This window comes from Arachis stenosperma, chromosome 10, assembly GCF_014773155.1.
Source record: "Arachis stenosperma cultivar V10309 chromosome 10, arast.V10309.gnm1.PFL2, whole genome shotgun sequence".
NCBI lineage: Eukaryota > Viridiplantae > Streptophyta > Magnoliopsida > Fabales > Fabaceae > Arachis > Arachis stenosperma.
Window position 1 is genome coordinate 107,892,755 of NC_080386.1, and position 23,367 is coordinate 107,916,121.

At 34.4% G+C, this 23,367-nt stretch overlaps 1 protein-coding gene and 1 non-coding gene across 2 annotated transcripts; one reads left to right on the forward strand and one right to left on the reverse strand.

Annotated features, from left to right (window-relative positions):
• Positions 1–288: 288 nt before the first annotated feature.
• On the forward strand, positions 289–396 carry LOC130959604 (small nucleolar RNA R71). Its single transcript, XR_009078677.1, has one exon. It is a non-coding gene; the product is annotated as a small nucleolar RNA R71 (small nucleolar RNA).
• A 16,926-nt stretch (positions 397–17,322) lies between these two features.
• Positions 17,323–19,707, reverse strand: LOC130957440 (protein FAR1-RELATED SEQUENCE 5-like). Its single transcript, XM_057884298.1, has 4 exons — positions 19,579–19,707; positions 18,954–19,460; positions 18,630–18,863; positions 17,323–18,525 (listed from the first exon to the last, which is right to left on the reverse strand). Exons 1-4 carry the CDS (start codon positions 19,705–19,707, stop codon positions 17,323–17,325), a joined length of 2,073 nt encoding a protein of 690 aa, XP_057740281.1.
• Positions 19,708–23,367: the final 3,660 nt, after the last annotated feature.

The window sequence follows — 23,367 nt, forward strand, 5'->3', positions numbered from 1 at the left end:
CAGACTTTGAGAAATCAAATTGACTTGTTGAGTCAGTATTTTATTCTGAGCCAATATGGCATTCAGAGTATCAATCTCAATAACTCCTTTCTTCTGATTAGTCCCATTGTTCACAGGATTCCTTTCAGAAGTGTACATGAATTGGTTATTTGCAACCATTTCAATCAGTTCTTGAGCTTCTGTAGGCGTCTTCTTCAAATGAAGAGATCCTCCAGCAGAGCTATCCAAAGACATCTTGGATAGTTCAGAGAGACCATCATAGAAAATACCTATGATGCTCCATTCAGAAAGCATGTCAGAAGGACATTTTCTGATCAATTGTTTGTATCTTTCCCAAGCTTCATAGAGGGATTCTCCATCCTTCTGTCTGAAGGTTTGGACTTCCACTCTAAGCTTACTCAATTTTTGAGGTGGAAAGAACTTTGCCAAGAAGGCATTGACTAGCTTTTCCCATGAGTCCAGGCTTTCTTTAGGTTGTGAGTCCAACCATGTCCTAGCTCTGTCTCTTACAGCAAAAGGGAATAGCATAAGTCTGTAGACCTCAGGGTCAACCCCATTGGTCTTGACAGTGTCACAGATTTGCAAGAATTCAACTAAAAACTGATGAGGATCTTCCAGTGGAAGTCCATGAAACTTGCAATTCTGTTGCATTAGAGAAACTAATTGAGGCTTAAGCTCAAAGTTGTTTGCTCCAATGGCAGGGATAGAGATGCTTCTCCCATAGAAATTGGGAGTAGGTGCAGTAAAGTCACCCAGCACCTTCCTTGCATTGTTTGCATTGTTGTTGTTTTCGGCTGCCATGTCTTCTTCTTCTTTGAAGATTTCTGTTAGGTCCTCTATAGAGAATTGTGCCTTAGCTTCTCTTAGCTTTCGCTTCAAGGTCCTTTCAGGTTCAGGGTCAGCTTCAACTAGAATGCCTTTGTCTCTGCTCCTGCTCATATGAAAGAGAAGAGAACAAGAAAATGTGGAATCCTCTATGTCACAGTATAGAGATTCCTTGAGGTGTCAGAGGAAAAGAAAAGTAGAAGACAGAAGTAGAAAATTCGAACTTATCAAAGAAGATGGAGTTCGAATTTTGCATTAAGGAATAGTGTTAGTCCATAAATAGAAGGATGTGAGAAGAAGGGAAGTAATTTTCGAAAATTAAGTAAAAGATTTTGAAAACATTTTGAAAAACACTAATTAATTTTCGAAAATAAGAGTGGGAAAGAAATCAAGTGATTTTTGAAAAAGATTTTGAAATTAGAAGTCAAAAAGATTTGATTGAAAACTATTTTGAAAAAGATGAAGTTAAGAAGATATGATTGGTTTTAAAAAATATGTGATTGAGAAGATATGATTTGAAAACAATTTTAAAAAGATTTGATTTTAAAAATTAATAACTTGGCTATCAAGAAAAGATATGATTCAAACATTAAACCTTTCTCAACAGAAAAGGCAACATACTTGAAATGTTGAATCAAATCATTAATTGATAGCAAGTATTTTTGAAAAAGGAAAGAAATTGATTTTGAAAACATTTGATTGAAAAGATATGATTTGAAAAAGATTTGATTTTGAAAAACTTTGAAAACTTGAAAAAAAATTGATTTGAAAACAAAATCCTCCCCCTTGTGCCATCCTGGCGTTAAACGCCCAGAATGGTGCACATTCTGGCGTTTAACGCCCAAAACTCTACCCTTTTGGGCGTTAAACGCCCAACCAGGTACCCTGGCTGGCGTTTAAACGCCAGTCTGTCCTTCTTCACTGGGTGTTTTGAACGCCCAGCTTTTTCTGTGCAATTCCTCTGCTGTATGTTCTGAATCTTCAATTCTCTGTATTATTGACTTGAGAAGACACAAATTAAAAATATTTTTGGATTTTTAATAATCAAAATGCAACTAAAATCAAATAACAATGCATGCAAGACACCAAACTTAGCAGTTTGTACACTACTGACACTGACAAAATGAGAATGCATATGGAGAATAACAAAACACTCAAGTCAAGAGAATTCAAAGATTAGAGTAAAAAATAATCAAGAATTACTTGAAGATCCTTAAGACAAATGAATGAATGCATGCAATTGACACCAAACTTAAGATGAGACACTAGACTCAAACAAGAAACATAAAATATTTTTGGTTTTTATGATTTTGTAATTTTTTTTTGCTTTTTCGAAAATTATATGGAAAAGAAAATAAAGGTATCAAAATTCTTAATGAGAATTCCAGGAATCATGCAATGTTAGTCTAAAGCTTTAGTCTAAAGAAATTAGACATGGCTAGCCAAGCTTCAGCAGAACATTGCATTCAAGAGCTAAATTGATGAAGATCAATCAGCTTGGTGATGATAAGAACATCACTTTGAAACACTAGAATTCATTCTTAAGAACTCTGAAAAATACCTAATCTAAGCAACAAGATGAACCGTCAGTTGTCCATACACGAAACAATCCCCGGCAACGGCGCCAAAAACTTGGTGTGCGAAATTGTGATCACTACTTTTCACAACTCAAATAATCCCTAGTAATGGCCCCAAGAACTTGGTGCTCAATACCATGGCATAAACACAACTTTGCACAACTAACCAGCAAGTGCACTGGGTCGTCCAAGTAATACCTTACGTGAGTAAGGGTCGATCCCACGGAGATTGTTGGTATGAAGCAAGCTATGGTCACCTTGTAAATCTTAGTCAGGCAGACTCAAATGGGTATAGTGATATACGAATAAAGCATAAAGATAAAGATAGAGGTACTTATGTAATTCATTGGTAGGAACTTCAGATAAGCGTATGAAGATGCCTTCCCTTCCGTCTCTCTGCTTTCCTACTGTCTTCATCCAATCCTTCTTACTCCTTTCCATGGCAAGCTTATGTAGGGTTTCACCGTTGTCAGTGGCTACCTCCCATCCTCTCAGTGAAAATGTTCCTATGCTCTGTCACAGCATATGGCTAATCAGCTGTCGGTTCTCGGTCAGGCCGGAATAGAATCCAGTGATTCTTTTGCGTCTGTCACTAACGCCCCGCCTGCTAGGAGTTTGAAGCACGTCACAGTCATTCAATCATTGAATCCTACTCAGAATACCACAGACAAGGTTAGACCTTCCAGATTCTCTTGAATGCCGCCATCAGTTCTCGCCTATACCACAAAGATTCCGGTTAAAGAATCCAAGAGATAAGCACTAGAGCCTTGGTTGCTTGTAGAACAGAAGTGGTTGTCAGTCACTTTGTTCATAAGTGAGAATGATGATGAGTGTCACGGATCATCACATTCATCAAGTTGAAGAACAAGTGATATCTTGGACAAAGAACAAGCGGAATTGAATAGAAGAACAATAGTAATTGCATTAATACTCGAGGTACAGCAGAGCTCCACACCTTAATCTATGGTGTGTAGAAACTCCACCGTTGAAAATACATAAGAACAAGGTCTAGGCATGGCCGAATGGCCAGCCTCCCCCAAAGAGGGTTTAATCATCAAAGCATGATCAAAAGATTTCTAATACAATAGCAAAAGGTCCTACTTATAGAAAACTAGTAGCCTAAGGTTTACAGAGATGAGTAAATGACATAAAAATCCACTTCCGGGCCCACTTGGTGTGTGCTTGGGCTGAGCAATGAAGCAATTTCGTGTAGAGACTCTTCTTGGAGTTAAACGCCAGCTTTTATGCCGGTTTGGGCGTTTAACTCCCATTTAGGTGCCAGTTCCGGCGTTTAACGCTGGAATTTCTGAGGGTGACTTTGAACGCCGGTTTGGGCCATCAAATCTTGAGAAAAGTATGGACTATCATATATTGCTGGAAAGTCCAGGATGTCTACTTTCCAACGCCGTTGAGAGCGCGCCAATTGGGCTTCTGTAGCTCCAGAAAATCCACTTCGAGTGCAGGGAGGTCAGAATCCAACAGCATCTGCAGTCCTTTTTAGTCTCTGGATCAGATTTTTGCTCAGGTCCCTCAATTTCAGCCAGAAAATACCTGAAATCACAGAAAAACACACAAACTCATAGTAAAGTCCAGAAAAGTGAATTTTAACTAAAAACTAATAAAAAGATACTAAAAACTCAACTAAAACTACTAAAAACATACTAAAAACAATGCCAAAAAGGGTACAAATTATCCGCTCATCAGTAAAGCTGTTAGTTTCGTTAGGGTTTAATATTGAAAATTGAATATTGTGATGAAATTAGTTAATTGAATTAATTTTAATTTTTGATGTCTTAATTTACTTATGTTAAACAAGTATCAGGTATGAGTGGAATTCTTGTGTACTTTGAAGTAAATTTATTAATGGGTGTGTTTGGAATTTACGTTGGAGAAGAAAATAGTGTGGTTGAGTGTGTTGAACGCTTTATTTTTGTGTATGGCAACTTTTGAAACCTCTCAACACGTAAGTGGTTTGACCTCTGAACTCATGTTCACGTGAAGCTAAAAATTGTAACTCTAAAAATTGTAACTTCTGCGTTGACATTAATGATGACTGATTACCATTAAAAAATTAGATGAGAAATTTATTTATTTTCTATCAACCCTATCCTTCATTATCTTCTATAAAAAGGATACAAGTAAGCATATACTTTCACATTAGTTCTTTGTAGTTTTTCGTTTCAAATTTTTTTTTTCATCAAGATTCTCAGATTTGTTTAAATCACTGTCAAGATAAATATTTTAGTTTTTTAGTACTCTCTCATACTACCAATATTATTAATATGAATTCTTATTTTTGTTAATTTTTATAGTATTTTTATTATTTTTTGTTCATATAAATTTTTTTTTCATCATGTACTGTACTATATCCATGTTATTTATAAAATCTTTTATTTTTTATTTTATTCTATTTATATGAATTTTTTTACCATTTATTCTAATTTTTGTGTTTATATAATATATATTATTGGATTTATAAATTTGTTATTGTTTCTTATTTGTATGAGTTTTTTTTATTCTGTATTACATTTTATTTTCTTTTTATATGAATTTTTTTTTATTCGACCTTGTAAAAATTGTAATGGTAACTATTGTATACTGTGTTTGTTATAAAAATTTTTGTATAATAAAAATGATGATCCGATCTAAAATGACAAAATAAATAAAAAATTAATCATAAGTAATAATAAAGTTATTAATAATAAAAAATTTTATTCCAAAATAATATTAAGTTGAAGAGTACCGACAATATTAAAAAATTTATAGAAAATTTCTTTTGTTTGACATTATAAAATTTATAATACTCTAGTTCATATTTTTATTTTTTATTATATTTATTTTATTTACATGATAATTTTTTATATTATTTTTTATAGTGTTATGATTTTTCATGTACATTATTTTTTTTTGGAATTCTTATTAGTGCATGATACTGTGAATTTATGTTTTAAGTTGAACATAATTTTGTGTATACTATTGAAAAGAATGTTGTGTCTCTCTATTCAATGAGCATTATGAGTGTTATATGAACTATGATGCGGTTCATAGTTTTGAGCAATAAATTTTATGAAAATTAGTTTCTTTTATTCATAATCCTATTAGGGCAAAGACGGTAAAGACGTTGTTTTGATAAAATGGTAGATTATATTATAAAATGAAAATCCTAAATATGCGAAATGGATGACGAAAGTTGATTAAAGTTAATTAAAAATATTTGGCTAAGAATCATCACATGAAGTGGTCCTAAGTCTAAAGGCGGATGGTGAAAGCCACATTTTTGTTGCTAAAATGCACTACACGATGAGTAAAACAATGATATGATAAATTCAGAATGGTTTAGCAAAAGGCAATTAGATCCTTAACATAAGCCTAATGCTCCACATAGGGACAAACCATTCAAGCTACACGATGGCTGGAGTTGGAGTATGAGCAGGTTTCTCGGCGTCCTGGCGAGTCTTGTTTGCCCTGTTAACCATTTTTTGCAGTGAGTCATTGTATCTCGTAACCTCCTGCAACCTGGTCTCTAGCTTTTTCATATCCCGTGCCAGGTCAACGTATCTCTCTTTCCATCCAAGAACCAAGTCAAGGTTATAGTCATCCACGTAACCATTCAAATTTTGGCACATCTTACGGAGGCAGAGGCGAGTGGAATCCTCTAAGCTAATGTGTGGCTCTGACGCAACGCAGCTAATAACAACCAAAGCTTCTGATTTACCAGGAAGGACAACGGACACAAGATGACGGAAATTTCGGTCACCGTTTGATGTGTTTTCTAGTATGATGCGGTAAACGGATTGGGGATGTCCAACTTGTTGAATGTTTTGGACAACAGTCTGGTCATGCTGACGATGATAAGCGAGTTCCAAATGGGTTTGTGTGGCACAAGTTGGTCTGCTGCAAGTTGGTGCAAGATGAAAGAAAATGATTTATCATCAAAGTGTTGGTCTGAGTAGGGAAGAAGATGGGTAAGGAGAAAAACTTACGGCAGGAATGCGGTGTAGTGTGACGACGGTCTTCTTCAAAACGCAAGTGCAAAGCTTTCAACGCTATACTCTCCATTTGGCGGCATTCCGGTGGTTGGAGTCCTGCTGGGGCTTTGCCCTTGGCTATCATTTTTCTTCCCTTCTTGGCGTTGACATTTCCTTGGAAGAGAGCTCATGCTTCCTCTGCGTTGTCCAAAGTTGGAAACTCCATCCACCCACCATCGCCGTAGTCATGTAGTTGCTCTACCACCTCCTCATATGAAGTATAAATCCTAGGTATCCATCCAATAAAGACGCAAAAAAATTGTTGGTTATTATTAGTTGTGACCATGGTGTGTTTTTACTAATGTGAATGTGTGTATAGCCAGTGTTAGTAAAAGGTTTATATAGCCAGTTTATATCGGAGTTGTTTCTTGTTGTATGCGTGTAAACCTTTATTTGTAATTTAAGGGTTTAGGAGTCTCTGTTGACGATGTGGAGGCAGGGAAATCGGATTCCCTTGACTGTGGTGGGGCTGGCAATGTGAATGTCATGAAATTTTTGCTGAGGAAATGGAGCCCAAAATTATGTATGTGAAAAATCGTATTTGACGGATCCATATTGCAGTATGCATTGTGTGATTCCTCACAACTCCACAAAATATTATACGCGATAAAATAGAACATTATTATACATATTGTATACATGCATTACGATGGTCAAATCATTAAATAAATATTAACCAAGGATTCATGATTCATGTATCCTTGACATTATTATGATACAACTGTAGCAGTTATTGTGCCTTTTAAATTTTAAATAAGTTAGAGTTGAATACACAACAAATGCACATAACTCTATAAGGCGAATGTCTATTCTTTTTAAAATTGGGGCATAGAAGATAACTTTAAAATTATTATACTCTAACTTTTTATTAGAAGTTATTTACGTTAGGTGAATAACTCAAAATTAATTTTTATGCTGTATTAGAAGTATTATGTTTATTTTTGTCTACATGTAAGAAATATGAGTAATTATTTTAAATAATTTTGTTTTCAAAGGTACTATTATTTCTTCGGTAAAAAATTGGAGTAAATGAAATCATGTATACTGGTATCTTTTGAACATGCAAGATTTATTAAAATACCCTATAATTTTAATTGATTAATTGTTATACATATTAACATTGGTAAATTTTTTTTATTTAATGTTAAAATAATTTATACTGATATCAGATAATTAATAGTAAAATATAGAAATATTTGTTAACAAAAATTTTGGTTAAATTACAATTTAGTAATATAAAAATTATTTAAGAGTATTTTAGAAAAAAAAATCTAATTATTAAAAAATATTTTAGTAAAAAAATAATTTAATAAAAAATTAGATAATTTATTAAACGATATTTTGGTAGTCAAAACTTAATGACAAAAAATTATGATTCTTGTTAAAGAATTTTTTTTGTAATGAATAATCTATTTTACAATTTGCAAAGGATTTGTGAAATCTTTTTTTTTATTGGGAGAGTTTTTAACTGCCATGATTATCTCAAATGTCACAATACAAAACTTTAATATGCCCACCCTAGATGGTGTGGAGTTAGAGTTGGAAACTTGAATTTGAATTCGAATGTATAAATAATAACCATGCGTCTGAATCAATTAACACAGTATAGCAACTAATCATACTCTAAAATTTATAATATGAAATTAGTATTCTATATTAATGATAAAAAAAAATTTGTGTATAAAAAGTATTTCTTTATAAGAAAATAGAAGCATAATTTACAAACTTTTTCTTTTTTCTTTTTAAAATAATTAAATTTGTTATATATTTTTTAATTTAATGCAGATATAACATTAGACAAAAGATTTTATGCATTTTTTGGATTATGTATTATAATTTAAATATTATTTATTTTTAATTTTAAAAATAAAAAGTATATTTAAAATTAGTAAAATAATCAATTCAGTTGAAAATTTTATATGCAACATAGGTCCATATTTTGTTCTTTTTGATGTTGAACCATTGGTGGAGTTTTGTTGGGACAATGAGGTCAATACCCCAAAAAACTTTTATAAGTATTTCCATTCTAAACAAAACAAATGAGTTCAATTGGTTAACTTGATATACTTCCAACTTATATACTTAGGTTCATCACATATCTTTATTATTCTATAAAACTTTTTTTTTCTTGCATTAATATATATAAACCAATATTACACGGAATTATAATTTGATATCTCATAAATTTTAATGCTTTATTTTATTTTTACAATAATGATAATTATAGTATAACTAGTGGTGATATCAGTTATTAATAAAAAATTAACATTTATTTTAAATCAACTTAACATTACAAGGTAAATATTACTGATGTTATGTTGGTACAAAGGGGTTAGGAAATAAAAAAAATAAGTTAAAAATGTCTCATTTTTTTCCTTTGATTAGAAGGTGCTTATCAATGTATAGACCAATAGTACGCTAATGAGTACACTAATTGTAAAATAACATTATAATAAAGTACATTGATTTTTTGTTTATTCTCTTTGATATTTTTCTGTTTTTTTCCTAATTAATATATTCTAATAATTGTATGATCAACACCCTTTACGTTAATAAATTTTGATATTTTTATTTTATTCAAAATTTGACTTTTCATTTTTTTGTATTATATTATTTGACTGTAATGAAAATAATAGCAAAGATAATTCGTCTGGATAATTTGGAGAGATAAATATTATCGAAAATAAAATTAATCCTTTAAATTGTTACAAAATAATTTTTCGGGCGTAATGATTTTTGTATAATTTACATAAGAAATCATTCTTCTAAAAAGGTTAATCAGTTTTTATATTAAAAAAAAGGAGTCTTAAATAAAAATAAATTTTTAGGATCAAGAACTATTTTCTTTCAAGTACCTTATTTTTTCACATTTCCAAAAGAAAACGAGCTACCGAGGTTGCTTTATGTTGTGCTTGGTTCCGTAGTGTTTTTTTTTGTGGTTGATTACTTCAATGTATGTAATATATTTCAGCTGACTTTGATTTCTCAAGGACATTTTGATATGGTGAAGCGACCCACTCTTCCAAAATATGCATCCAGGATGAACTTCCATGCAAATTTCATAACAAGTGCCATGCATGGATTCTAATGACACTGTTATTAGGTTATGGTTATGCAGGATTGAATTTACACATCTAAGTTTGACACTGATCATATCCCCTCTCAGGAATCGGCGAAAATAGAACTAAGGTGATGTTATATCTATATTTTTTCACTATTAATTAAAACTAAATTTAATTATTATATAATCGTAATTGAATTTGAAAATATTCCACTACGAACCTAATATCTTCTCTTCTTATATTACGCATGACTCTTCACTAACTCCACGTGCCTTGAAAGTGAAACCGTTTGATAGCTTGCATTTAATGCAACTTATCAGTCGAGGGATACTTGATGAAATGATTACCATTCTCTACCATTGGAGAAGCCTTAATCTGGAAACTGAGGAGGCTTGTACACTACAATTGGCGGGAAATAACCTAAACCTAGGTTGAACGTAAAATAATTAAGTGGTTTTCCTTTGTGGTTAGGGGGATGAGGTATCGATCATATCTTATTCTGCACCCATCATCTGATGCCTATAAAACCCAACTCCAACTCTAACTCCTCTCATCATACACGAAAGCCCCAGTTTTCAAGCATGGTTGATCTAAAGGGAGGAAGTAAAAATTGATGCTTGCAAACCCTTCCTGGATGAGTCACAAGATGTTATGGCTACTGACGGGTAACTCCTATCCTTTTTTATATTTACTGATTTTTTTTTCTCTATAGGATGTAAAAAAAATTATTGAAACATTTGTCAGTTGATGCAGTTTCGTCCCTGGTGAGAATGTTACTCGTCCTCAGCCTCAGCCAACTCAAGATGCGGACTCTTCAATGAACCTTGAACTAACTATTAATGTCGTAAGTCAGTTTTGTCATTTCCATAACCAAGCAGCTCATGAAATTTATCATTGTTAGGGGTTTTAATGTCGTTACCAAAGTTTCTTCTTGTTTGTATATTATACGTGGTACGCCACCATCAGCATATTCACCGAGTTATTGATGTTACTTTTTTCAGCCACTACCATAACAACTTACCCAGAACCCAACACATACAGAGCAAGATCCAGCTACAACGGAGTCACTAAATCGACTTATGATGGCCATCAAGGTAGGTTAAATTATCTCGTTTCGTACAAAAAACAAGCAACCAATAAGGTCTTCCTGTAACACTTCAACCATTTTAGTGTATGAAACAATTTAGTGTGTCCCAAACGCTATACCATATAAATTAAATTTCGAGTACTCACATTATTCTTCACTTGTATGAGGAGTTTTTTTATGATTGTGATGGTACAACTATTTGATGCCTGTAAGAAAAGGCTTTCGTTGTTTTTCATTTTGTCTTGGATCTTAAAATAATTCTCTTAGAATGCTTTTTTCCCTTCCAAACCATGTAGTGTGCCAAACTAATTAAGGCGGTGACAAAATTTTCAAAAGATGGTTACAAAGTTAGTCAACATCAAGCATTTCATTTGTTTAAATATAATTGAACGGTGTAGCAGGAACACCACATGGTTTAAGTTTGATTGTCTTTTACCAACAGACACTGGACACAAAGACTAAAGACATTAGCAATATCATGGCATCCCTGGACAAGCGTAGCACAACTGCGGAGGCCCTATTGTTGCAAGTAATGGCACTCCTCCGAACTCATATCGAGCGCCATGACAGTATTGTCATGATTCCGAATCCACAATCTAAAATGCCTACCACCCATTCAGATATGGCTTTGAAAGATGTACACCTTACAAATGACGCCACAAATGTAGCTGCTATTGATGCAAGCCACACGAAAGGAGCATCACAGAAATGGAGGGCCTACACACATAATCTTTCCTCACAGGATAAAGGTAAAGGCCAACAGATGCTAGCTACACCAAAAGGTCAAATTTTTTATATGGTTGCCCCCGATTCACCCGATGGAGATGATGATCTTCTCATCGATGAGCTGAGGTCCACGCCAAGGATTATCACCGGCTCAACCGATGTAGCTCAACCAACTTACATGAACCCATACTGGGCCGGGGGTATCCCGAAGATATTCAATTCACCTATTGATGAAAATTCATTGAAGCAGAGATCTTTAGAAGACAAGGTTTGTGCAATTTCTAAGTGTCTATTGAAATTAATTTCATTTGTCTTAGTATCTACTAATTATCTTAAAATTAACTTGTAGTACACAACGGGGTATCATCCGTATAGGAACTCCATAATCTGCCGCTATGGCGTGAATTCGAGCCGACGTCAGAGGTTGCTGGACTTTACTCGTCTACACCAAGTGCAGTTAGGCCACGAAAGTCACCCAAATTGGAAAGCCTGGTTGTCACACATAATGAATAGACTCCATCTTCTGCGTTGCGGGAGATAATGGCGGCGTCCAAAGCGAAATCAATGGAGATGCTTCCTGTAGTTAGGCAAACAACAGGGTTTCGTCAATGCAAGAGTACCCCTTATCCTACCAGTGCACTTCCAACCATCTCGGTGGTAGCCTTTCTTGACTGGATCTATCATTTTGTGCGTTACACGAATTTAACTGCCTGGTTATGTTTGTCCATGTTCTTAAACGATCAACTTTTTTCCACAGAGTTATGAGATGCGCTTTAGGCCTACGCATGAAATGTGTCTCACCATGGTTCAAAATAAGGTGGCTGCATATATTTTCGGGGCAGAACATCAGTTAGGGTACGAAGTATTGCCCTTTTGTATCTAACGTTCCCATCTATTTCTAACATTCTTGTCACATAGCAAAATTAAAGTAGCCACGTATGATACCTTTGACTATGTAAATTTAGGGAGGTGCTTTTCAAGTACAACGAGTTTAAGATGGCCAGAGGAGTTTTCATGTCACTATGCCCGGAGCACGCGATACACCCCGATGTCAGTAAGCCGTTATATTCGATCCGTCGAAGTGATACTCATATTTTATACTGTAGCTCGAATATGATCAAACGCACTCCACTTTGGTTGGTAGTAACATCACTTATTTTCACAGATTCTAAACACCACATGCATGATGGGGTCAATTGCAGCACTAAAATACATGGCGCCTCAGACATGGTTCCTTCCCTCTGTGTTTGCCCGAGATGCCTTATGCGAGAAATCGACTGAGAAGCTTCAAAATAGTTACCAGAAGATGTGGATGCACGAGACAAACGATCTACACCATGTAAGTCGAACACATCTATATAATGAGTTCCAACATCATGTTTGCATTTTTCTAAGTACGTTTCGTTTGCAGGTCTTGGTGCCGATTTGCGAGGCTGCCGATGACTGGTATCTGATGATTATAGATGTAAAGGATAAGAAAGTTCATGTACTGGACGTCTGCAAAACTACTGAGACTATGGTTAGGAAAGAGACTAATATGAACCACATCATGAGTGACTAAACAATTAATTCATACTTAAGTATATCATGCTAAAATTTATTTTCACATCTGTTGAATTTACCAAAAAAATATTTATGATAAATTATGTGGTCACAGTGTCAAGCTTTGGGAAGGATCTTCATGATTAGCCGCAACATCGTCAACTTCAGGCATGTCAACCTAGACCCAACAACCTGGGGCAATTTCCATTACCCGGATGGTCTCCCAAATAATCTAAGCAGGTATGTCAAACTTTAATCGTTAACCCCATTGAAATGTTAAACAGATTTTCGATGAAACAAATGTTTCAAACTGTAGCAAGGATACTGGCATCTGGTGTTTGTCTTGGCTACAACATGAAAGAGCCTTCAACAGCTACAAACTAACTCAAAAGGTATGATAATTCTATTATGGAGGTTTTGTCATACTGTTGGAACCATCTTTGTGTTTGAATGTTTTGTATTATTAACATACCATTCGGGACATTCGTTAAACAAAACTAGGTGAACACTAACACCGTTAGGATGAAGACAGCAATCAACATAATCCAGTCAGACGACAACCAGCATAGAGGTTATGTTATGGTGAAGGCATAACTGGCTTGGCATGACCTTGCTGGTCCAAACAAATAAGTTTTCCCAACTACTGAGACTGTTTAGAAGACTAGTTCTTTCAAAGTTTGCTGTTATGGTTAATGAAATAATTGTGTCTCTTTCTTTTGGCTCTCACTGAGCGGTTTTACGTGTTTAATGTAACTTGGAATAGTTTTGGCCATGGTAGTGGCTATGTGATTTAGAGTTGACGGGGTTATGTTGGAGGCAGCTTTCTCAGTCTTTCTAGTAAGTAGTTATTTCCTTTTGATGTGTGGATTTGATGTGTGGAACCTACTAGTCTTACCACGTCTTGGTAGTGTGCATGGTTATGTAGCATCTGCAAATTTTGATGGTGTGCAGATTGTTTATTAATATGAATATGAATGACTTAATCTGGAATGTGTGAGTATCGTTGATGCAAATCTTTAAAACGTATATTGTTGTATCCTATTAAAAAAGTTACTCCAACAAGGTTATCGAAACATATTTAACATTCTCCGAAGGTTTTTTTTCTTCAAGAAAATTATTCTACTTGTTTTGAAAAAAGGCTAGTTCAAAACTTGCTACGTGAATTCGTATACTATTTTACTGTGTTAAATAAGAATTATTGTGAAACTTTTTTCCCGTGTTGAATAAGAAGTTTTGTGAAGGTGACTTTGTTGGAAAATCATGCTATATTGATTTTAAAATATTATTATCATGTAATCACTGCTTTTATATAAGTGATGTCGAATATATATAATAAAAATAAAAGAATTACTATGGTTAAAAAATTATAAAAGAAAAGTAACGTGATTTTCTGGTTGTTATTAATCAGAAAAAAATCAAGGTGTTTTCTATACACAGAACCGCCTCTTACTCACAATTTAGCTCATTTTGTGATCTAGTATTACTGTAAGATATGATTACAGTATATTAAGAAAAATTGGTTATAATTTGTGGCTCCATATAATATATTTTTGGGTTATCTTTTTACCTTAATTCATGAAAAGGCAATCAGTTATATGGAATGTTTCTGATAAAAAAATTAATTGTATGTAAACATGTTCAATGAAAATTGAATGCTGGTTTTTGTCTACTAAATTTCTTTAAGTTAGATCTTTTATGATTTACTTTAAGCCTTTAACGTTATCCTAAAAAATTAAAGATTTAAGAAAATAGTTATTTATTTTTATTCTACTAAACGTTAAATAAACTATTGAAAAGAATTTTATTTCCTCCATTAGAGAAGAATGATAAACTTCCATACTTCTATGAGTACAGTCTTCATCCACTCATACTTTAAATTTCGTACTCTAAATTTGTTTGACGATGAATATACTCTTCACCCACTCGTAATTCATTAGTGGCAATTGATGATGAGATTTTGCGTAGGACCTCAACTTCTTATGGGCAACTAATTCCTTAGCTCTTGATGATGTCTTTATTAATATTTGATACATGATGGGCATTTGTACATCTCGTATGCAGGTTGACCTTTAAATAAATTTTTTTATTAGAATAAATTTTAGTATTAGTTTAATATTTTTATTCATTAGAAAATATTTCTAGAATTAGTCGTTGATAAATTTTGGAAAAAAAACACGATTTTTAATGTTATTTTTAAATAAACTTTATTTTTAAATTTAAAATAAATTTTATTTTTATTTTTTAATAACATTAATTTTTTACCATATATAATTATTCAATTAATTTTTAAGCATATATCAATAAATTACTCTTAATAAGACTTTTTTGTGTTATTCAATTATATTTTTTAAAAAATAATTAATTATTAAAAGAATTAAATTTTTCACAACAAAAATAATAAAAAAATTATGAACGAAAAATATTAACCATCATGATAATTTTTTGTATTTTTATTCATATTTTAATTGTAAACATATATAATTTAATTATATTATTTATGAGATGTGACTATAGATGTAGATAAAATTTAGTTATATTACTTATATATAGTTTCATTGTATTGTATTGTTTATAAAGTTAGATTATAATTATGACAATAGAATTGTTATTTTTTTTATATGTGTGACTAATTGGTGGTGTTGAAAGATTACTCTTAACTATAAATAAGGTTTATAATTTAAAAAATCAAACACTCAATTAAAAAGATACGAAAAAAAATGATGTTAAAATATTATAACGCTTTAAAATAAAAATATTCGAAATTCAATTAAAAATTATTTGAAATTTAAACTCAGTAAAAATTTATATTCAATGTGTTTTGTATTAAATATATTTAATAACCTATTATATCTTATTGGTTGAAGTTAGTTTTTATAATGTTAATTTTCTAATAACACTTTATTAAAAAAACCATTTTTTCAGATTTTTTAAAAAACTAATTAATATTATATATATTTTGTGAGACTTCATCTTGTTATAAAAAATTTATTTATTTCTAATGCTTACATTAAAAATGAAAACAAAATTTAAATTAGTAAATTTTAATCTATAATATAATAATAATGTAGTAATTATTTTATATATTGTACCAATATAAATTAATTATTTTATTATTTATAAAATTTTAAGAACTTGTTATATATATATATTTATATTTTGATGAATGTGATATATTGTTTTATATGAATAGGCTTTTAAAAAAACCTAATAGTTAATCTATTACCTTTTTCGTTTTAGTCCTAATTAAATATTTTTTATTATTTTTGGAAAGAAAATATTTTGAGGATTTTAATAATATGTGATGAGGAATACCGAATAAATTATACAGAAACCAATTAAAACACAACATGAAAACATCTTTACCAAAAGATGAAATATGCGTCTTTATCTGAGTGGTCACCAAAAGGAAAAATCAATCGATTAGTAGCAAGAGAGTTATAAATTCAAAATCATTTTCAAAACAAATAACAAGAAGATAGCAGATTGAATATTTGAAGACGCATGCAAAGGTAATATACCCTTTATATTAAAACTGAATTCACTAAGTATAAAAATTTGGAAGAACATCATCAACGTGAAACCTTCTACTGCATAAGGTGCTTACCACAAAGTTGTAATGAAGAATTTTAAAATAATTTAGGTTCGTTTATTTACTCAAGTAGGTAGTTATCATTTACGTACATGTACAGACGAAAAATTTCATCTAGAATTATATTCTAAAAGTATTCTAAAAATTTAAGTCAGACTTAACTAACGTATGAACAATGCGTATGATATAAACTATGTAAATTTTGAAAAAAAATTAGGGTGATCAAAGATGTGGGCTGATTGAGGTGCACAATCAATATAGTTAGTCAAACATAGGTTGTTTCATTCACACGTAGATAACACGAAAACATAGTTCCATATGTAGCAACAGGAAGCACAGTTGCTTAAAATTAAATATATTTTCAAGCAAAAGGGTATCTTAGCCACGTCGTGTACTCAACAACAATGTCCAATGAGGACCAAGCCTCGTCATAGCTAACTCGAAGACATCCAATGAGTCATAACAGGGACCATGCTGTAGTTGAAGTCCTCCCCAAGTGAGAACTCTTCCTCATACGTTGATTTTGCTGCTCGGAAAGTGGCACCAGATTCAATGAGAATGTCCTAAATGAGTTTTTATAGTAGTACATACTACCTGTATGCTTAACAGAATAATAGTTGCATTTTAAAATTGAGAATGTTTTGAAAAAGTGTGATAGCCGTTACATGGCCATAGGATAGGCGGTTCACATTACCTTGTCCTAAAAATCTACCACTCAGTGCGAAGTTTACAAATATGTATCCAATTCCAATACGTAATCCTTAGAAAACTTGCAATGTAGTATCATTCTGAATGGGTTTAGACTTACTGGTTCAAATGTCTCTATTGAAGGATGCATATCCGGCTCCTAACCACATTGTCGCGATGGTGTGGGCCCATTCGGACATCACGTCCTACGATGCCCGAGAACGCCGCAGGTGCTGCATCTCCTTCGCTTAATGCCTCTAGACCCTACAGGTTCGTTGCCTCTGTCGATTCCCTTCGTCCTTACGCTTATCGGGTCGTTTACTCCCCCTTCCCAGGGTACAGAATGTGTGCTTGTAGCTAGACATTGCAACCCATGCTTTATTTCCAACATATTTGTCTCATGCACAATCTTTTGACAATATGTTTTATAGTCTTCCTCCCTCATACAAGCAACCTTTGCAAAACGCTTACAGTGTTGAAGAATGGCTCCAACCCTTGCCCGATAAGTTGCTTCTGGATCAATGTGTGGGTTACATACCCTATCCCGGCATAAATCTATTCTCGCTATCTTGGACCACCGCGGCAGCACCAGACTATTGGGAAGCGAAGTAATGTCTAATCGAACAAGAACAGCAATGATATGCACACAAGGGAGGCCAAAGGACTCCATTCTAAGACAAGTACAATGAAATGTGTCCTGTGACAAATTCTGCTTGACATTCCATATCCTATCCAGCCGACGATATTTCTGTGTGATGTAAACGCAAATATCATCTGCTTCGATGCACTCCACAATCGTAACACGAACAGACCGTTTTAAAGACTCACGATATCTAACAAAAATTTCCCTTGTATAACACAATGCACCTGACTTTTCTAACTCTGGAAAATGAGTCTGAATGACTGGGGTGCCATACGATGAACGAAACTCGAGCTCATCCTCATTGTCTCTGAGAAAATCAACACATCGCTGGAAGTTTGTGACAAAGTCTAGGACTCCATATCTCTTCTCGACAAAGCGACCAAGCTTTGCATGCAATGACTCACACCGGGAAGTTGTCCTTATCCCTGCAAAGAAAGAACCACAAATGTAAGTCGTTGCCCAGCTAGACTTCTTCGTGTATAAATCCTTAACCCACTCATGGTCACTTGTCCCACATTCTTCGACCATTGCTTGCCAGTGCATTTCAAACTCTTCAACCTCAAAGTCTACAAGCATGTAATGTCTGAACAAAGATGTGAATCTTGGATTACAAACATTGGCCGTCGCGTTCCTTATTAAATGCCAGGCACAGAGCCAGTGGTGAGCTTCGGGAAACACTTGCTGGATTGCTATGCGCATAGATCTATCCCCGTCAGTGATGACCGCCGTAGGTGGTTTCCCACCCATGCACTCGAGGAACTTCGTCAAGACCCACACGTATGAAGATTGTGATTCACAGGAAACCATTGCAGAGCCAAAGACACATGTTTGCATGTGATGATTCACCCCAAAAAAATAATCACCTGAAGATTGTATTTGTTCCGTCCATATGTTGCATCAAAAGCAAGAACATCTCCAAATAATTTGTAGTCTTCTTGACTACGTCCATCGCTCCAAAACAAATCACACATGTGATTCCCAACCCCAACCTCATATTGCCAAAACATTATGTCATCAATCCTTGCTGCATTGACTAACGCCCTCAAGGCAGCATTCACATCGCCATTTTGAAGGGCTCGCTGCCGCCTAACTTCGTTCTACATGTCTCGTTTAGTAAATGAAACTCGATTAAAACCACCAGCCTGTGTAGCTATCGACTCATATATTTTTGGAATTGATATCCCAACTTGTCTCATGCTATCCATATGGGCTTTATCAACATCTGAAATTTTACGGTGTGAAGGCAAGTTCTCAACAAACTTGGCAGGTAAAAGATCATGGTTGTGATTGTCCACAAAACGTGACACGTACCGTTTTCCGGTGCTATCTCTTGGTTTTATCTTCATCTCAGCTGGACACCCACACCTAGTAACAACCTTATGCTCCCTTTTACGATGATGCATCTGAAGCCATTTTTTATCTCTAAAGCCTTCGCGGTTGCACAGATAAGTGAATCGCACAAATTCACCTTTCTTGTTTCTTATTTTCTTCCCTTGTCGAATACCAAAACCTCTCACACGGCTGTACTCCTCGTACAAACGTGCAGCCTGCTTAGGATCACTAAACTCCATCTGTATAATATCATCGGCAGTTAAAGAAATTCCTTCAACAGACATGTTGCCATTATCCTGCATATGCTTCAATGCTGCACCAGTTGTCTCAGCATATTCCATTCCCATGTCTAATGTCACATCCTGCACATATACGAATTAAACCAAAAAAACTCATTAGGAGTTAATTATTCTAAAACCAAATACATTGTCACACATTTAATCAGATAACATTCGATTTATAAATAATTATGACATGCACCTCTGAATAGCCACCACTATCCACCGTCTGACTGAGCCAATTAAATGCATCTGAAATGCCCCCAACATTGTCAACTACAGTTGTCGGACCATCATCCATTTTCTTACTCATCCCCGGCAACGGCGCCATTTTGATAAACGAAATTTATCATGCCGATATAGAATTCAATAATGGAGATAATCGTGAGTATAGTCTAATCGACATTCAAACTTCGCATCAAACAATCTTACAATCTATAACCGAGAGTACTAGTCTCCCGAGTCGTCCTCCCTTGGAATTGCTAGAGAATGCATCTTATTGATTAGGAAGCCTTGTTATGATTCTTTGAGGGTTTAGCAAAAATAGATGACAAACAATCAATTTTAGAAGACTTGGCCTAGGGTCGGCATTAGAAATTCTATCATTATAGTTTCTTCAATGATGATAACAATTAGGCCTTGTTTCATTTAGTTAACCCCTAGGTATAGAGGAAAGTCAAATGAGAGTAACTAACATGAGTCACAAGTCCTAGTTTTACCCTAGGGAAATCTAGCTTTAGTGCACTCCAAGTCAACTAGCATTTCCTAATTCCAAATCAACAATTGACATAAACTATTCAACTCTTTCTAATGGTCCATACCCTATGCCAAGTAAGAAACTTTTACTCCATAACTAGTGTTGGCATTTTATCAAACAATTGATGAGCAAGGATGAAAGACATAGTGAGAATGAGTAGAAATTAGAATTAAAAGTGCTCCAACACAAGGAATTAACAACAATCAACAATGAACAACAATAGAAATGAACTTCTCAAGAGATTGATAAAATCCAAAACTACAAAGTTGAATCTAGAATCTATAAGAATTGAGCAATTACAAGCACTAATTGAGATTAGAGAAGAAGATCTATAACATGAACAAAGTAAATTGAGAATTGCAATGGATCTCACCAAAGAGTGATTGAGAATTCAGAAATGGATGAAGATGAACCCTAATGAGAGCTTGGAATCTCTTTCCCTCTCTCTCTACCCAAGAGTGTAACTACCAATTTTTACAAAAGAGAAAATGAAAGGATTTTATCATGGTGGGGTGTCTCCCACCTAGCATTTTTGTTTATTGTCCTTAAGTTGGACTTATGGGGAGCTCCTCATCAAGGTGGCTTGTGCTTGTATTCATCTTGGAACTCCCACCAATGCTTGGTTCTCCATTGTGCCCCAGGATTCTTCATGGATTGAGTCGAGTGTTGATGGAGTTCTTCACAAGCTTGGGGCTCCCAAAGTTGATCCTCTTCTTGTAATCCGGGATCCCACACTTTGTTTTCACACCCGTCTTGAGGTTGATCATCATTGTTAGTCCAACCGGGTGGTGAGTAAGGTGAATTCTCTATATAATGGCCAACAATCCTCCTAGACCCATCTATTTGAGCACTACTCCAACCTTTATATCTCATGTTTGATGCATCAACCATAATGAGCCTTGATTTGCAACGCCCACCACAAAACCTTTTTCGCTTACGCTTCATCCCACAAACTTCTCTAAGTTGGCCATCCGTTTCAAGCAAACTATATTCAAGTGGGATAATAAAGCTAATAGAAATGAATTTCACCCACTCAAATGAAGGTGTAGATGGCAACCTAGGCAAAGATGCTTCCAAAGATCTTGACAAAGCATAACCAACCCTCGTTCTTCTATTTCTAGGGACTTCCACCTCTTCACAAGATCTCTTAATCTCAATCCTTTATTCAACAATTTTATCAAAACCTTTTTCCTTACTCAAATCATAATAGGGAGGGTGAGAAAAATTTACCTCCTCAACGCTTTCAAATCCAACCGGAGAAGGTTCTTCATGCTCAAAGGATTCTTCACCACTAAGACTTGATGATTGATCTTCATCACCAAGGGAACTCAATTCTTTCTCTATCCCATCCAAGTCTTCATATGGAATATGCCTTGGAAGGTGTGCACTTTCCTCCCTAGCATCAATTTCAATCATCTTGGAGGGGTTTTCTTCAACTCTATGTTCCCATGAAGGCTCCGCATCTCCTAAGTCTTCTACCACTTCTTCCTTGTCTTCAACAATTAAAGCTTTCTCCAATTGTTCCAATACAAAGCAACTTCCGTCAATTCCCACCGGAGTTTCCAATCTCTCCTTCATGCTATGTTCTTCATTTGATTCTCCACATGTAGCCATGGAAGTTCCCTGAGTGTTCAAGCATTGGGATGCTAATTGATTTGTTACCGCATCCAAGGCGGCCATGAAATTTTGCATATCCCTTTTTATCTCTTCTTGCCCTTGAACAAGAACACCAAGGGTCTCATCCATTAGAGATTGGGGTGGGTGGAAGGGTTCATCATTTTGGGGAAAGGGTTCATAATAGGAAAGTGGTTCTTCTTGGTAGAATTGTGGTGGTTCAATGTTTTCCATTCTTTCCACTTGTTGCACAACACACTCCATGGTTGCTTGAAATTGATCCAATGCTTCCTTGAGATGATCCCTTGACTCTTGTTCCTCTTGGATATCATGAGTAGGACCATAGGGCTCTTGGTTCAATGGATATGAGTATTCTTCCATGGGAGGTTGTGGTGGAAGGTAGAATTCATCTTATGGTTGAAAATTTTCATATATTGGAGGTGGTTCATCTTGGTAATAATATGGAAGAGGTGGCTCTTGAAAAGATTAATGTTGGAATGGTGGTAGCTCTATGTGTGGTTCATATGGCTCATATGGTTGTTGGTAGGATGGATATGGGTTAGGGTCATATGAAGGTGGTTGGTAAGAAGGGGCTTGTGAGTATGGTTGAGAGTTATGTTGAGGATATGGTTCATAGGCATATGGTGGTGGTTCTTGAAAGTCACGAGGTGAGTCACCATAGCCATTAGATTGGTATGCATCATAGAATGGCTCTTCTTCATAGTGCATTGGTGGAGGTTGTTGCCATGAAGATTGATCATACGCATATGGCTCCTCCCACCTTTGATTGTCCCATTCTTGATACACATTCTCATCAAAGTTTCCATTACCTACAACATAGTTGTAACTACACTCATAGCCAAAGTGAGAATTCATGGTAGCAAGAGAGGGCAAAAACAAAAAAATAGTAACAAATAAAGAGAACAAACTAAAAACTAACAAAGAAGCAAAAGGCAAACATATTCACAATATTCACATATATACAATAACCAATAACACAATACCGTTGCAAATCCCCGGCAACGGCGCCATTTTGATGATTGGATTTTTGATGGTTTAGAATTTCACAAATGAATTCTCGTTGCAAGTATAGTTCCTAAACCAAAAAATGATCTTCTCATACAAAAAGTTGTTTGTCACTAAAACAAACCCCTAAATTTATAAACCGAAGTATTCAAACCTCAGGTCGTTCTCCCTAGGAATTACAATAAAGTGTCTTGTTATTGGTTGCGAGTTATTTTGGGGTTTTGATAAGAAGCATGAAAGATAAATGGCAAGAAAGTAAACTAAGGCCTAAAAAGGTCTTGGCAAGGATTGGTGGTCAAGGATCTCTATCCTAATCACTAACCACAATATGAGAATTGGCAAGGATTAATCTCATTAAATCATCCTCTAACTAGTAGTAAAGGAAAGTCAAATGAGCTATATCAATCTTAGTCCATAAGTCCTAACTCTCCACTAATCCAATTAGTGAGAACTAGAGTCAATGGATCCCAATCATCAATTACTTGGACATTAGTAACTCAAGAGGTCCTAAGTTACCTTTCCAAGCCAAGAGTATAAAATTCTACTCTAAAATCCAACCAAGCATTTCATCAAACACTTGAAAGTCATAAAAGG

What these genes read in the sequence shown, in the direction of transcription:
- LOC130957440 (XM_057884298.1), bottom strand. Translation starts at nt 19,707, where the DNA reads ATGGCGCCGTTGCCGGGGATGAGTAAGAAAATGGATGATGGTCCGACA. An exon ending in ATATGGATAGCATGAGACAA is followed by an intron (nt 18,864 to 18,953) that starts GTTGGGATATCA and finishes CGAGACATGTAG; the next exon opens with AACGAAGTTAGGCGGCAGCG. An exon ending in GGAACAAATACAATCTTCAG is followed by an intron (nt 18,526 to 18,629) that starts GTGATTATTTTT and finishes GTCTTGACGAAG; the next exon opens with TTCCTCGAGTGCATGGGTGG.